General features: G+C 40.1%; 1 protein-coding gene across 3 annotated transcripts in view; it reads left to right on the top strand.

Moving 5' to 3' along the window:
• The window catches only part of lpp (LIM domain containing preferred translocation partner in lipoma), a 169,086-nt gene that overhangs the window by 95,287 nt on the left and 57,933 nt on the right, over window positions 1-15,866 (top strand). For all 3 annotated transcript variants that reach the window (XM_069680589.1, XM_069680587.1, XM_069680588.1), the window contains one exon: window positions 5,456-6,052. In XM_069680589.1, coding sequence (XP_069536690.1) covers window positions 5,456-6,052 — 597 coding nt within the window. The remainder of the gene's footprint in view (window positions 1-5,455; window positions 6,053-15,866) is intronic.

Raw genomic sequence — 15,866 nt, 5'->3', positions numbered from 1 at the left:
TTCTTCGCTCACACACATCTGCTGCTGTTTGTTACCTCGGCAGTAGAAGCTAGGTGGCTCATGAGTCACACTGCACTTCGTTTCTTTTTGACTTTTTAGGTACTTTTTACCTAAACAAAGCCGAAGAAGAATTTTCCCCGAGACTAATGTATTCACACCATCATTACTTTGCTAATTGAAAGTTAGCATAAAACAGAATTTTTAAATTAGATTTGGTTTTAAGAGAGATGTTCCTGTTAATGCACCTGGCCAGTGCATTATAAGGATTATGGGAATAGGAAAAAGGATATGGAATGCTGTTGCCATAAGTAATACTGTTAGTGGACATCGTAGCTTCGTTATTATAAAAACATATTTATTTATTTATTTCTTGAAGATTATTTTTCTGGCTTTTTTTGCCTTTATTTGACAGGACAGCTGAAGAGAGACAGGAAATGTTGGGAGAAGAGAGTGGGGGGTGACATGCACCAGATGATCGGCAGACTGGGAGTCGAACCTGCGATCAGTGAGAGGAGGACTGTAGCCTCTGTACATGGGGCGCCTGCTCTACCAACTGAGCAAAACCAGCGTTGCTAAATGTATATTTATTAATTAAAAAACAAAAGCATGGGGTGCTTGTTTAGCTCGGTTGGTAGCTCATACAGAGGCTGCAGTCCTCAGCGCACTGATCGCAGGTTGGACTCCTGGCCTGCCGATCATTTGCTGCTTGTCACCCTCCACTCTCTCCTCCCAACATTTCCTGTCTCTCTTCAGCTGTCAATAAAAGCAAAAGCCAAAAAATTATCTTAAAAAAAACAAAAGCATTGCTCCACAGAAGAAAGAAAGTGAACGCCTTAGCATGTAATACTATAATATAATCAATGCTATAAATACCAGTCACAGTGGCAGTATATCAAGAGAACGTGATACAGGCACCCATTTAACATTTATTCTAATTTTTCTGGTGTGGGTGAAAACACTGCCTGTTAAAGACGAGGGTTGTCATGCAGCTATCTATGAAGGAGCCCGAAAAGGATCAGATATGCACATAAAAGATACGCTTCGTGAAAACTTCCCAATATGTGCAAAACACACATTTTATCTGCAAACGGAGAGATAGTTGGAAACAGCTAGAGGTCTCGCCATGTTCCACAGAGACAGAGTTTAATCATGTTTAATGTGCCTTATCTCAAACTATTTTAGGAAGGGGAGTGATACGCTGAATGGCATGGCTGTATTAAGGCTGACAGATTGTTAAATGTGACTATTGTGCCTGATTGTGAAGAGAAAAGACGAGTTAAAGAGGAGAGGAGACGAGTGAATGCTAAAGTGTTGACTGGGAATTCTTCCATGGTCACAGCGTTAGTGCTGAAACAGACGGATGCAAATGGACAGTGGGGCCAACAGTCGGGAGCTTTGTCTGAATAAGGAGCAGGAAGAAGTTCAGTGAAAAATATCCAAGGTCTTAGATGAGTCTGAAAAGATGCAGAACTTCTCCCTCTTTAGGGGTTTTCCCCCCACTTGCTTTAAAAAAATCCCCCCACCCTCGTGGTTTGAAATGCAAAGTTAACAGTTTTACTCAGCCCCCCCCCAAGGCTTGTATAGTCTCTCCTAATCTTTTTTAATGTGTCAAAAGGCTTTCTTGAGAGTCTCTGAGAAATTTCACACTTAAGTTGTTTGCAAAGTCAGTCTGAATTACAGCGCAGAGTGAGGGTTAACTTTTCTGAAGGCGTTAGGGAAAACTTTCTGAGAGCTGTGTGTTTTGTTTGTGTGTGTGTGTGTGTGTGTGTGTGTGTGGCGGGGGTGCTGGAGACAACAACACAGTGTGCATTCAGACTGATGCTGCGTGTTGGGTCCGACTTTTGGCGTTCACACTTTGCCTGACACAAACGGGTCAGATCATACAAAAAGGTCTCTGCTGAATCTTCTATTGTTTAAGATTTGATTGTACAAAATTGTGTCGTCCAAATCCATCTCAAATTACCACTGGGAAACACACAAACACACACAGGTTATTGCATTGAGCTTAGATGTGATGATTTTGTGTTGAATGCTGTACATTTACCCACCAGTGAAATATTATGTAAGAATATATGGAAGATTCTGGTCATATCCACTTCTCATGTTTGAACTTGAAACGTCCCCAATTACTACACAACATTGTTTTTGTGTAATAAGACTTTTTGATTGTTAATAATTATAACCCTTTCTGTTACACAGCGTGCACTGTACAGACAACAGTATAAGGATAAGGTTCCAGTGTCAACAGTGTTTATGAATATAGCGAATGAAATATCATTTTATAAAACAAGAAAAGTTTCTTGTAAAAAAATTTTTTATTTGTCACAAGACAAGCAAATAATAATAACACAAAAATCCATCCATCCATCCTTCCATCCATCCATCCATCTATCGATCTATCGATCCATCCATCCATACATCCATCTATCCATCCATAATACATCCATACATCCATCCATCCTCGGCTTATCTGAGGTTGGGTCGCGGTTGCAACAAGCTAGGCAAGTTAGCGTAGACGTCCCTCTCCCTAGCAACATGTTCCAGCTCCTCCTGGGGGATCCCGAAGCGTTCCCAGGCCAGGTGGGATGTATAATCCCTCCAGCGGGCTCTGGGTCTACCTCGGGGTCTCCTCCCAATTTGGACGTGCCCAGAAAACTGGGAAACATGAAAATCACCAATGTGAATGGTGATGGAACTTCTTGGAACAAGAAACATTTCACACAAACAAGAAATTAAGCTTTTTTTTTTTTTTTTACCAAAACACATTTTATTATTAATTCTGTAACATTTTTCAATTTCACAGTATTTTGTTCAAATCTTGCCATAATAGTGCAGTAAGTAAATCACTCTTAAAAATATATGCATTTATAAAACCCAAATACATGAACTTTTATAACCAAACATTAAGACAGAATCCCATCAGAGGGCCATTCACTTTCCCACCAACAACTTAAAGCCCGGCCGAGGTTTACTCTTCAGATCTTGTGCTTGATCACTTTCTTTTTTCTCTTCTTCTGTCAGCTTATTTTTGGTCTCTTCTCCGCACTGATAATTTAGAGCTAAGGCCGCTAACTGGAGCTAAAGAATGCTATCCAGCACAGCGTTACACACTTCTCCCGATTGATGGTACCCTCTCAACCCTTGTAACATAGAGAAAGAACATTGTGTGAACACGATACATTTTTGTAATTTGCTCGAAATAATGTGGCCACCGTCTGTGGCCCAGAAAGCAGCGACTGAACAGCCAAATAAACATCTTGCCTCATGATATGATCTCAGGCCACACTCATTAACAGTAAGAGGTCAAAGTCATGCAGAAACTCAAACAGCAGCTTAGTAAATATGAAAGTGGTCTCCACTGCACGGACATTTTGGTTCAGATCGTACGCATTTGATTCGTTTCATTCAGCCTCAGAAAAGAGCTGGATCCATTCTCTTAATGTAATTTGTGGAAAATGTACCATGACAGTGTAATTATTTCGAGGGGGCCAATTTGCATTTGCACTGCTCTGCTAGCTAAATGCTACTGTAGGTTCTAAGGCCTTTCAGATAAATTAATAATCTAGAGTATTTAAAACCCATGAAACATTTAAATTAAGTAATTTCACTTCCTACAGGGCAGAGGGAGATTTCTCCATACGTATGCAGACAGACACACTTTTTCAATAAACATCGGCACTAATCAGTGAGACAGAAGCAGAGTGAGAGCAGGAAACACACTCTGGAGCTTTTAATGGCTCCTCGGGGTCTGCCCTCTGACTCAGATTAGATGGGATTAAGACAAAGTTGATGCATGCACCTCTTTTACCGAAACTTGGAATTCTTTTTCATCCAAGTACTTTATTAGGACCACAAACTGAATTTCACTGTGTACTTTTCCTTTCTGGTACATTTACAAGACAAGTGCTTTTTATTCAATTTAAGCAGAGGAGTTACAAAGGAGTGTATCAGTGCAGAAAAACAGCAATGTGGGGCATTTCTGAGCAGCAGCTTTGATCAACTTTTAGGGGAAATCGATTGGAAATGTTGCTCTGCCCCAATTTAGAAGACATCTCATCAAACCGACTTACAAAGGGTCTAAAGTCTACAAGTGTTCATTTTTGTTCCCTTAGTGCTGCAAATTTAGTAATTGACTCTGATTTTTGGCTTCAGGCAGTAACCTAATAAGGCCATCCAAGGTTAATGATAGACCCTTTTTAGACTGGCTGAACGTCTGACACCGATATGTAGTGGTGGTGAAAAACAATTATTACTTACATGAGAGACACTCGGGGCAGAAGCCTCTGACATCTGAGTAAAACAGTGTTATTCTGTGTCTTATTCACTGCTGTAATTTGTTATATAGTCTGGCCTGTGCTTTAAACAACCCAGTTGTTGAGCAGTGAGATTCCCAGCAGTGTTTTTGTGTTGCTGCTCTGCAGTCGTCTCTTCCCAGGAACACCATCACTACAAATCTCAGTGATTTAAACATCTTTCCCGTCCAAACAGCCGCAGTCAGCACAAGTGTCATGTGCCATTGCCAATCTGCCGTCATGGCGTCCTCTGCCAAACAATTTATTGCTTCCCCTCCTGCTTTATTAGCCATAGATTATGGGTGGTCGTGGACAGTGTAGAGCCTCTGCTGTCGAGGTAGCCTGATAATTGACTCTGGGGAGGCAGGCTGGATAATCATTTGAGCGTAAAGCACAGTGTCAGTAAATAGCTGTTGAATTCAACTGATGTATTTCTGCCATTCAGCAGGATTTAATTTATCAGAGCTTTCAGTCTGCCTTGTTACTGTAACTTGCTAATTGCAATGCTTTTTAGCCATGCTGGAGCGTTTCTTTCGGTCGGTCCACTCCTTTTGTCCAGAGCCAGATCTCTCAACAATTACCCACAAAGAAAGACCAACCTTCTAACTTTTTTGATGGTGATGTTAAGTCAAATAATCATGGCATAGCATAAGCTTGTTAGGATTTTCAGTGGGAGCATGTTGACATGTTAGCATTTTCCAAGTTATTTTTAGATTGATTGTCGTATTACTGCCTCACGTCAAATGTCTCAGAAGCTATTTCAACTCAGTTGGAGCCGATGACGGGAAGCAGCCCACATAGTCGTAACGGAGAGGACTCTGGGTAGACACAAGCCACTGCTCATGTAAGGGCTGCTGTGACCGAGTTCTAACGGTGTGACGTACTAGTTTAATGCCCGGTTACTGTTAGGAGATGGTGCTGGTGTTGCGGATGTCGTCATCTGTCAAGCAGTAAAGGTTTGAAGTAGGGAGGAAGGTTATGCCTCGTTAGTAGCCTTTTAGCTCTTAATGCTAACATACCTCGATCTAATTACAATCTCAGTGACCCTGAGAGATAACAACTTTTTGCTAACTCTTATAGCCTGTAACTAAAATGTCTTTACATGCGAGACTGTGTCATGCTTTGAATCAGTGTTCCAACCCAACATTTCTGCTGTTTTTCAGAACTCTGGATCCTCGGCAGCCTCCACTCCCAGCGCTCCAGTGACTGGTTACAAGCGTATGGTCATTCCCACCCAGCCGCCTCTGACTGCCACCAAGAAGTCTACACCCAAACCTCAGGCTCCAGGGGGAATCTCCTCTATCCCCCCTTCTTCTGTCAGTCCTGTGGCCAAGCCTCAAAGCCACATGGCCCCTCAGCCTGTCCCAGCCTCCTACGCTACAGCCTCCACCCCGAGCCAGCCCACCTTCAATGTCCAGGTGAGGTCGGCCCAACCTGGCCCCCAGCATCAAGCCCCAAGCGGTCACCATTTTGGCCAGCAGCCCATTCGTAGCCCTGCCCAGGTGCAGTACATGCCCGCCCAGCCCAAAGGTCCTGACTTTGCCTACGGACCACCACAGCCCGGCTTCTCCCCGATGGCTCAGAGCGCATATCAAGACCAGCACCATCCAGGAGCACAACAGGTTGGTGGTTTACCCTCCAGGAGACCTGAGCCGGCCCCTGTCCAAGCATACCAACCTGCAGGCCCCAAGAAAACCTACATCACAGATGTGCCACCAAGCTTGGCTCCTTACACTTCTACACCAGCTGTTCCATCAAAGGTAGGACTGTTTCCATCATACAAACAACAAACTCCATCAGTACACAGAATGTGTAGTTATTGTAAACATGGTTGAAATTTTTAGAATGATAGAAAAAATATAGGACTTTTGGCTGACAACATCAATCCACTCATTTATCCATCCATCCTATTCAGAATGTTCTGCCACGCTTCCTACTCTGGACTTGAATTTGGTTAAGCAGACCAGCTTCTGCATATCCCCAACCACCTCTCCCAGCTCCCTCTGGAGAATCCTGAGGCGATTCCCAGGCCAGCTGGGATATTAAATCCCTCCAGCGGGATCGAGGTTTGCCCTAGGGCTTCCTCCCAGTTAGATATCCCTGGAATACCTCCACTGGGAGACTGGGAGGCAACCTGATTGGATGTTGAACTAGCTCAACTTTTCATGTAAAAAAAAAGAGTCCTTCTTCAACCTCTCTGGGATGTTAAAGCTCCGGTATCTCAGAAGAAGAGCTCAGATACCATGGGAAGAAACTCATTTTAGCCAAAACTCCTTTTAGTCCCCTCACAAATGCATGCTGGTTAAACTTGTAGAAGGGAAAGACAAATTAAGAGCTTTCATTACCTCCGATACAACAGCTGCATGACTGAAATCACTTTATAGGTCCACCTGGTGAAGTCATACGGTATTTTATTGTCGTTAACTTGACTCAAAGTGTTCCAACACTTGCTCTAAAATGAAACTATAATAGCTACAGAACTTTTCCTATTTGCAACAGAAAGCTAAATTAATTTTTTGTGTCATAGCATTGTCTGCTGATGACATCATCGTCATTTACATGCACTTTAGAAACCTAAAGATAAGACTCAGGCGGCAGGAGGGGCTGTCTGCTGTTTGATCTTGGAGCATAACTTTCATAATTGAAATGACTGTTGGGTTGCACATATTTCAGCGAAGCATTAGAGGACACTGTATAGTGTCTGGACTTGCTTATACTGCAGATGAATCTATCAATATGCCTTTGCACACTGAAGAAGTGAAATGTTAGCATATCTAAAACATTTAAAATATTGCAAACAAATGTGAAAAAATATTTTGTTCATGTCTCTGCAGAATGTTTAAGTATCATTTGATTTTGTTCATTTAGCTAAATTTGATTTAAAAAAAAAACATCTTTGATTTTTCTGTTTTTTAAGAAAATAAATCAGAATAAGCAAAATAAACAATGAAGGCACTGGCAGACCACCTTTGCAGGGCTCGGGGTTTAAGCTCCCGACAGTAAATCGTGGCTGACCATCATCTGTTGATGGCAGGAGGTTGACTGGTGTTGTCTAGCTGGTGTTTGTCTCAGTCATTCCTCGTCAGCTCTTCTTAGTTTGACGTTTCTTTTCAATTATATTATGTGAAATATAATAAAGTGTTTGTTTGGATCTTCAAGAGTGAGAGAGTGTGTTTAGGATTGTGTGTGTCAGTGGGATGTTTGTTTTTCGGTGTGTGTGTGTGTGTGTGTGTGGCTTCAGTATGAATAGATTCTTGCAGCATCAGATGGCAATGCAGTGGGGAGCTGCTTGCCTTCTTTCACTGAAAAGCTCAGAATAAACAGTTGTTTTAACCTTTATGAATTTTTCAAAGATCTTCTCTGTGGGGACGTTACACCATCTGATTTCATTTGTCTCATAATACAGAGCATATATGCATGTGTACTGTATATAACTACCCACTGTGCATTTTAAATTGAAGGTCATAGCGCTATGTTAATATTTATTTTTCAGTAATTATTAATATATTATTTCTTCTATTTTTATTGTTTAAAAAGTTGAAACAATCAACTATTCATTAACCCCTCCCCAACACCATGACTGTGTAATTGTAGCTAAGTTGTAGCTTTGCATTTCTCCACAGTCAAACTATAAACACAACAGCCGAAGAGATCAAACAGTGCTCTAACTCACTCAGCTGACCTACTGAGCTGAATGTGACTTCTAAGTTCAAGTACCACATCATTAACTTTATTTTATGGGGCATACATTCTGAAGCCAAACAGACTTATAGTAACAATCTTGAACTTTTTCATTTAAATAAATGTCTGTTAAGTCACTATCTATCGCCGAATGAGGTGACACAATGGTGACTGAGCCTATGCAGTGTATCGTATTTTTATGGAATGGGTGTCTGTGGTGACATTCAAGGAAAAAATCACAAGCGGCGCCCAGTTAGTGACGCGTTTTCCATCAGCCAGCAGTGGTTGGTCTGCCAGAGAGGGTAGGCGGAGCTAAGCGGCTGCTTTTCCGGTTTCTGCAAGTGTTGCGAGTAAACAGTAATCTACTATGGCTGAACAAACAAAGAAAAGATGGATGACTACAGATACAACTTCAAAAATAAGTGAAAATCAAAAGAAAAAGAAACAAATTGGACGCTCAGATGAAGCAAACAGTCTAAAAAGGAAAGCGACCGTCAGCCAGGAAAATAAGGAGTTAGAACCGTGACAAAGGGAGCCAACCGTAGTCGTCTGGTTGAATTGAGATGTGTGCTCCCATGATTTCTGATTATTGCTAGTGGGTGGCACTCAAGAGCACAGAAATTGACATATTTGAGATTGTATCTTTAAGTTACAACACAAGAACGGTTTAACATTACGTTACATGTATCATATTTGTCAGACTAGAACAAATGTGCTCTACATGCTAATCAAGAACAGTCCTGTTATTTTGTTTTCACATCCTCTACGTGGATAGTTAGCTGCTGAAGATGAAGACGTTTTTTGGTTGGGGTGTACAGCTGTAGCCCGGTATTATGTATTTTTCCATGGATGGATGTATAAGGACCATTTTACAGATTTCTTCTTTCAAACATGGAGGCTAGAATTAGCGTTTTGTCATGGAGAATTAGCTTTGTTAGCAAGTTAGCTACAGTTGAGAATATCGGCAGTTGACCTTCATCTGTTATCAAGAACTCTACTAGTTTAAAAACATTACGAATAATTTTATACGATACATTTATCACTGTTATGATTTTAAACTGCATATGTGCTGTGTAAGAATGAAACGTTTGTTAGGCATAGCGATGGAAACTAAGGGGGCAGAGTTTCACCAGAGTTCCGTTTTCTACGTCAGGGCCCTAAACAATTTTTAGATGAATGACTAACAGAAAAAACATGATTAATATAATGTTAAAATGCATTAGAGTTCATCTTTGGAAGAACAGTATGAGACCGTACCAGGCCTGGCCAAGAGCCTTAAGAAGAATCTTATGTTGTCGGATTCAACATTAGACCTTTTATAGAAGTGTACACGACTGAGAAGAATTAGAATATATAGTTGTCCTTTAGAACAGTGTAATCAATGCCACAGAGACCGCTATTCTAATCTTAATATATCCAGCCGTCGACAATCTCTGGAAAGTGAAAGGCCCTTGAGTTTTCCTTAATTCAAGGATTTTATGCTGGTTCAAAATACAAACTGGGCCTCCCAGCCTCTGGGAATAGCTCATCAAGGACTGTACTTTACTAAATACAAATTAGGTTCAACGTTGCAGAGTATCTTAAAAATAAGTCTAATTATATTTGTACTGAACAACAGTCTACATATTGCTTGAAAAGCCAGCTTTGGTCCCAGTTTGATGCATTATTAAAAAACAAAAGGTGGCGTTTAATAGATTTGTGAGCTTCTCTTTGATTTCAGATAAAAGCAAATCACTAATTTTACAGAGATAGCATGTACGCTGTATATATTTGTCTTCTTTCCCAAGGATATACTGTAGCAGCATAATGGGCTCTGTGCCTGCTCCCTCCCCCCTGTGCTTTATTTGAATGCTTTGAATCACATCAGGAAACTTAATGCTCTGTATGCACACATTCAGCTGGATGATGTGCTGTAAATGACTCTGTGGTGTCACATCTTGTTTGACCCGACCCCCCCTTAAGCTTTTGTATACAAACCTTCGCACTAATCAGATTTTTGTTTATTGGTGTCCAGTATCGCTGATATTTGATGCCAAAATAAACTCGAGACACTTTAAAAGCAAGATTAGACTGAAAGCAAAATCTGTCCATGCCTTTATGATCATCACTCTGCTTGACCCGATGTCATGACATGTTCATAACCTTCTACAAATGGTGTTAAATCCACCCTAAAGAAGTGCATTGCGCCCCTTTAATCTGTTGTGTAAATAAACCAAAACATAGTCAATTAAAGGAACTATTTACATATTTGTCATAATTATCAAAAATTATCTCCACTCACTTAGAGTTAATAGAGATTTTATGTAATACCCGAGACTTTCTCAGCAGGGGGTCTGTGACTTTGATTGAGGACTTTATTCAAGAGATCATGAGAGTATTCATAGAAGGTCAGTGTCATTAGAAGTCCAAGATGAACTCCTTGGATGAAACTCTGTGATCTAGACTTGTTCTGATTAGCTCGCCTGCTCTGCCCCCCACTTCACCCCTTGTCACCCCCTGCCACCCTGAACCCAATTCCCCCCAGTGTGTTCTTGCACACACGTAAAGTGAAGGTGTAAGAACAGCTTTTCACATCAACAGGCTCCAAGGACGCTTAATTACCCAAATCCACCCGTGTTTGATCTCCATTGTAGTCCAAAAAATTAACAGTTTTCATGGCTGCCGGTTAACATACAAATTTCCACGAGTCTCTGAATCTTTCCCAAAATTGGAGGAAAGCTAAGCTGGATGATGACTTGTGTTATTGCTGAGCTTGAGTGACGTTTGACAGGGGAGGATTATTTTGAACTGCTCGATCCCTGCAGCCAGTTAAAGCCCCCTCGAAGGTCAGTGATGGTTTCAACTGTCACACATGTTTAAATATCTGACATTTCTCTGCCTTCTGGTCGTGGCCACTTTGCCTTTTGACCTGCATGACAACATTTACATATGGTGCCATCATGATGTGTCCCAAAGACCTTTTTAATACATGTGATTGTCGTCAATCCTTAAATCTTTCAAAACGGTGTTAAGAAAAGTAAAACGAAAATCCAACTTTTAAAAGAAAGCTATTCTGATCAAGTTTTTTAAGTGGCAAAACAAATGAATAAAGGGTGTAAAGGGTGAAACAAGGAGTCTAGAACAAAATCAAAAATATGAAGAAGGAAAAAAAAAAGCATAAAATGTTCAAAAATTCAAAGCAATAAAAAATTATAAAATATAAAGTAAGTTTAAAAAACTAATTGAATGAAACAAGGCTACAAAACTGACATAAAGTCAACTGACATAAATTACATCTGGATTACAGACTTTTAGTGTGACTTCATTAGATAAGGCACCCAGACCAGATGAGAGAATATTAATAATGCAAGCACTGGGACCAGGAGGGGTAATTATAAGGATCTCTGATTTGGAGTCATTTAAGTGCAGGGCATTTTCAGACATCCAGTTCCTAATGTCGGCAAGGCAAGACATAATACAGAACTTCTATTCTGGGGGCATACAGTTCTGTATCATCTCCATATTAATGGCTGCCAATGGTACTGCTTGACTGTGTAAGATATGACCCTCAGATTGAATGTTAATTAAGGAATTAAAGGGGACCCAGGATAGACCCCTGGGGTACTCCACAAAAACAAAATATTTGGCATTGGCATTTTGTTGTTTTTCTACTATGTAGAAACCAATCACATAATAGTATCCTTCTGCAGTGTTTAAATATTACTGTTAAAGTACACAGGAGCAACTTATATCTATGGCTAGAAAGGCGATCAGCTCGTTGTGTTTACATCATACATGATGCCTTCTCCTCAGGTGATTGACCCCAAGAACTCTGAGCTGCTCTTAAAAAAGCCAGCCGGCTGAGTGCAGGGTTACGGGCTCTGCTGCAGATCACCAGAAAGGATTCTTTGCTTCGTGCAGGGTTACCACATGTAACTACAAAGTGAAAGCCCAGGGCTCCAACAACATGGAGACACGTTATCTGCAGCCCTGTGATCTTTTCTGCGCGTGTTGAATTTCAACCTAAAACAAATTGCATTTTGTTCTACGCCAAATACACAAAGCAGTTATTCTTAACAATATATCGACAGACAAAAGTTTCCACATTTTTTAGTGTATAGATGTTAAAAAGTTGCCTTTTCGAAGAAGCACAGGAAATTTGTTCAGATCAGTGACTGATATAACACACACACACACTTATTCTGTCCACCTTTTTTTTTACAGCAACATTGAACCATCACATTGAAAGCTCATCCACAAATTTTTATGTGTTTCTGTGTTTTGCTTCAATCCCACAATCTCCACAATGTCCCTCTGGCTAAATGAAAAAGACATGAATACTTCCTTAGAATTCTTTACAGCAGCTTTCTATTTTAATAAACCATACAGTGTTAACTCAAGATCAGAAAAAGCAGCCTTAAATTCTCACTTATATATACCTATACACATTTATTTGCTATTCACATGCCATCATGTTTGAAGGACAGAATCATGAGTTCTATTTCTGTGTAGCATTTTCTGGTAAATAAATGTAAACTGGAGCTTTCAGAAAAATAACACCACTTAAATAAGCTTCTGCATGCGTGCTTTTGTTTGATGAATGTCGTTTAGGTGAAAGGTGCAAGAAATGAAGCTTTGAAATATAATTAGAACATATTCCAGCAATTTTCAGACAGTGATATTGTCTTTACAGCACAATTAAAGACAAAAATGAGTCATAATTTTGAAAAAACACACCCACTCATGTAAGTATAAATACTCCAATTACAGCTGTGAGCCGCTCTGCCCTCAACAATTTATTTTATTCTCCTCATGCTGTTCAAAAAATCAAGATCATACACTGAAGCACAAATAAAAGGTTCTTTGTACTGTGTTCAAAAGATGAAATCTGTGACACTTCTTCAACTAAAATGAACTTTAAGCTTGAGTTAAGCGAATATCACCGCATTAGTAGTACAAGTTGATAATAAATAGAGCATATAATAAAGTGTATCCAGGCTTTTGAGGCTACCTTTCATGTGTCTGTGTGTGGAACTGCTCAGGTCTTATTTTTGATGTGGAATAAAATGCATGATCTTTCAAGTCATGTCCACCGAAAGCTTTAGGGGAAATTATTTTCAAGATTAGAAATTATAATACCTTTTTTGTTTTCAAAATCATTTCTATGAGCAGAGTGCTCATTTTGATATTTTATATGCAATTTATAATGATAACTGATCATTTCTTGGAGTTTCTTCTAATGCTTCATACTAGGAAAATCTGTACAACATAAAGGTTATGTAAGTGTTGTAGGTTACGTTGTGCTGTTATGGTTTATATCTTATATCAATAGATTACAGCAGCTCCGATCTCCTGCTGCCAGATCGTGTTTGTCGCCTGCAGCCGCGGTGTTTACAACCAGTTTAAACCACACTAAAAGTAACATAAAGAGGTCATCAGCAAATGAATAATGTCGTAACACAAAAGATGGAAGTCTTAGCTGCAAATAGAATGAAGGCTCTAGGTATTATAGTTGTTTTTAGATCGATTTGAACAGGATTATGTTTGAAAAGATCTCCAGGCGCCGTCTGTGGGAGGTTCGTTTTCATTTGGTTACAGGGACACTGTAGAGTTTTTTTGTTTCTGTTTACCTTAAGTGTGTGTATCCTTGAGGTTTGACAATTTTTTGTCATTGAAAAATCATTTGCAAAGCCCTTTTCTTTTATATTTAAACCTGCGTTGTTTTACTCCCTAGCAATCATCTTCTTTTAAACTGTTGTTGAGGGATGTGGTGGAAAATGAAGAAAAGAAGAAGCAGAAAAAAAACTGTAACATTTTAGAGAGAGCACACATCAGTACATAAGTCCCCCCTCTCTTCTTTAGGAGAGTGCGCAAGGTTTCTTTAGGACACGTTAGGCAGGCTTAACCAGTCAGAACATGGCACATTATTGCACACCCCATGTGTGCCATAGATGCAGCGTCATGATTTAGCGTCTAGCTATAGAACATGTTTCACCTTGGTATGAGCCCTTATCACTCCCTGTGAGCACACTTTGATAATATATGCTGACACACACTTACAGAGACAGATATATGAAGTAGAATATAGTAATAGCAACATCTGATAGATGATAATGGCTTTATACTTTGAGTTTTCTGTTTAATCAGAATGCTTGATTTTTGCATGTCTCTCATAATAACACCAGAAGTCCTATATAAAAATTCCCCAGCAGTGGGCCATTCAGGTTGATTCATCTTGTAAATACAAACCATCTAAAAGGCTCTATTTTCGATACACACAAACATCACATATATGTATTTTAGTGAAAGCTGCAACAGGCATCAGGCAGGGAGGTGCATGACAATTTTGTGTTGATGTTTATAGCACGGCTGTGAACTTTCAGAGGTTTGAAAATATCGATAGTGAGTTGGAGGTCAATTTTCAGGGAGGAATCTGTGAGCTGCAGGGCTTCATAGAGAAGACCCTAAAAGGCTTTGCAATGTAATGCATGCACTGTGTCATTACATGTTCACATAGCAGATACCATAAATAGCATAAAGCCTGCTGTATTATAATAAATTAAAGGAGAAACAAAAAAGAGATGTGTTTGTAGTGTAAATACTAAGATAAGACTAAATGTCTAACAGATACTTGAGAAGGAGGCGATGCAGCCATGTGTCAGTTGACTGACTTGTACCTTGTAAGCATGCAGCACACATTCTGCTCAGAAGTCATAACACCTCTAATGCAGGTCAAACTCGAGGACAGGGATCAGTTGGATTCATCCAGCATTACACATGTAACAAGCTACTGTGTATAATTAGTGCTGTGCCTACGATGGATGACATGGTGTTTGGAGGTGGTCCACGCAGGCTCTGGTTACTGAATGCTTCTTAGACCAAAGGTCAGTCCTCCAGACCTGATCCTTCTGGTCACTGATGGAAAGTGGGTCTCCTTATGTTTCATGTTCTCCTGCCAACACATCAGAAAGCTTCCTTCCAGTAGCTGCTCCCCGGCTCAAGCTGCACTGCAGCTAATCTCAGATGTAAACTTAGCCACAGGCGACAACACAAACGAATCAGGCCCATTACGCATAACAGGGGCAGTCGTAGTATTGATAAATATGTCTGTCATGAGAAAGTGATTTGAAGTGAAGACTTTATTTAAAGGAGACTGATAAAAGACTTTTAAAACCATGTTGAGCTCTGCTACATCAATTAATTACTAAATTACTAAATAATTGAGATTTTTCAGTTATTTATGAGCATTAATGACGAACTCCTCGTGTGGACAACAGATCTCACCATAATGAGCGTTTCGAAGATATATGGAACCAAGCAGCAACCTCCAGAGCTGGAAAATGAAGCCATCATTGGGAAATGGCACTTCCTTGAGAGGCCACTTGAGGATGACTCCATAAATGAGTCATTTCCCACAGAGACCAATATTAACACGGCCAACTTCACAGCAGAATAAAACACATTTACAGCCTCGTTTAAAATCATTTTGGTCTTTAAAAACAGCTTGCTTTCATGTATGTTTATGTAGGTCATAAAGCCCGCCTCCTCCATGTTAACAGAAGGGACATGGGTCAAACTAAATAATCAAAATACACGTCAAATATATTTTTCTCAAACATGGTTGAGGATGATTGACAGCTCTGTTGACAAATCCGGCTCCTGCAGCGTTCTGTTCCTGAGTAGCAGAGTAGAGGAGGAACGGCGAGAATAAACGTAACTAAAACAATCACTACAGTCACTGAAGTTATCTGTGAACGTCTGCTTCAGAGCAACACAAGAAGCTGTTCTGCTTTTAAATACGCTGATGTGCATTATCTCTACCGTTGATGTATTTATTTATTTATATATAAGTGTGTGTTTTGGTTAGCAGAAGTGGCTACAGCGGCTCAACCTGCCGATCTCTGCTGCGCAGCT

The sequence above is a fragment of the Semicossyphus pulcher genome, unplaced genomic scaffold (assembly GCF_022749685.1).
Source record: "Semicossyphus pulcher isolate SPU_LCO1_2020_fin unplaced genomic scaffold, fSemPul1.0.p SCAF_4, whole genome shotgun sequence".
In the NCBI taxonomy this organism is placed as follows: Eukaryota; Metazoa; Chordata; class Actinopteri; order Labriformes; family Labridae; genus Semicossyphus; species Semicossyphus pulcher.
The sequence above is the reverse complement of the archived record's forward strand: the minus strand, read 5'-3'. Positions and strand labels throughout refer to the sequence as shown.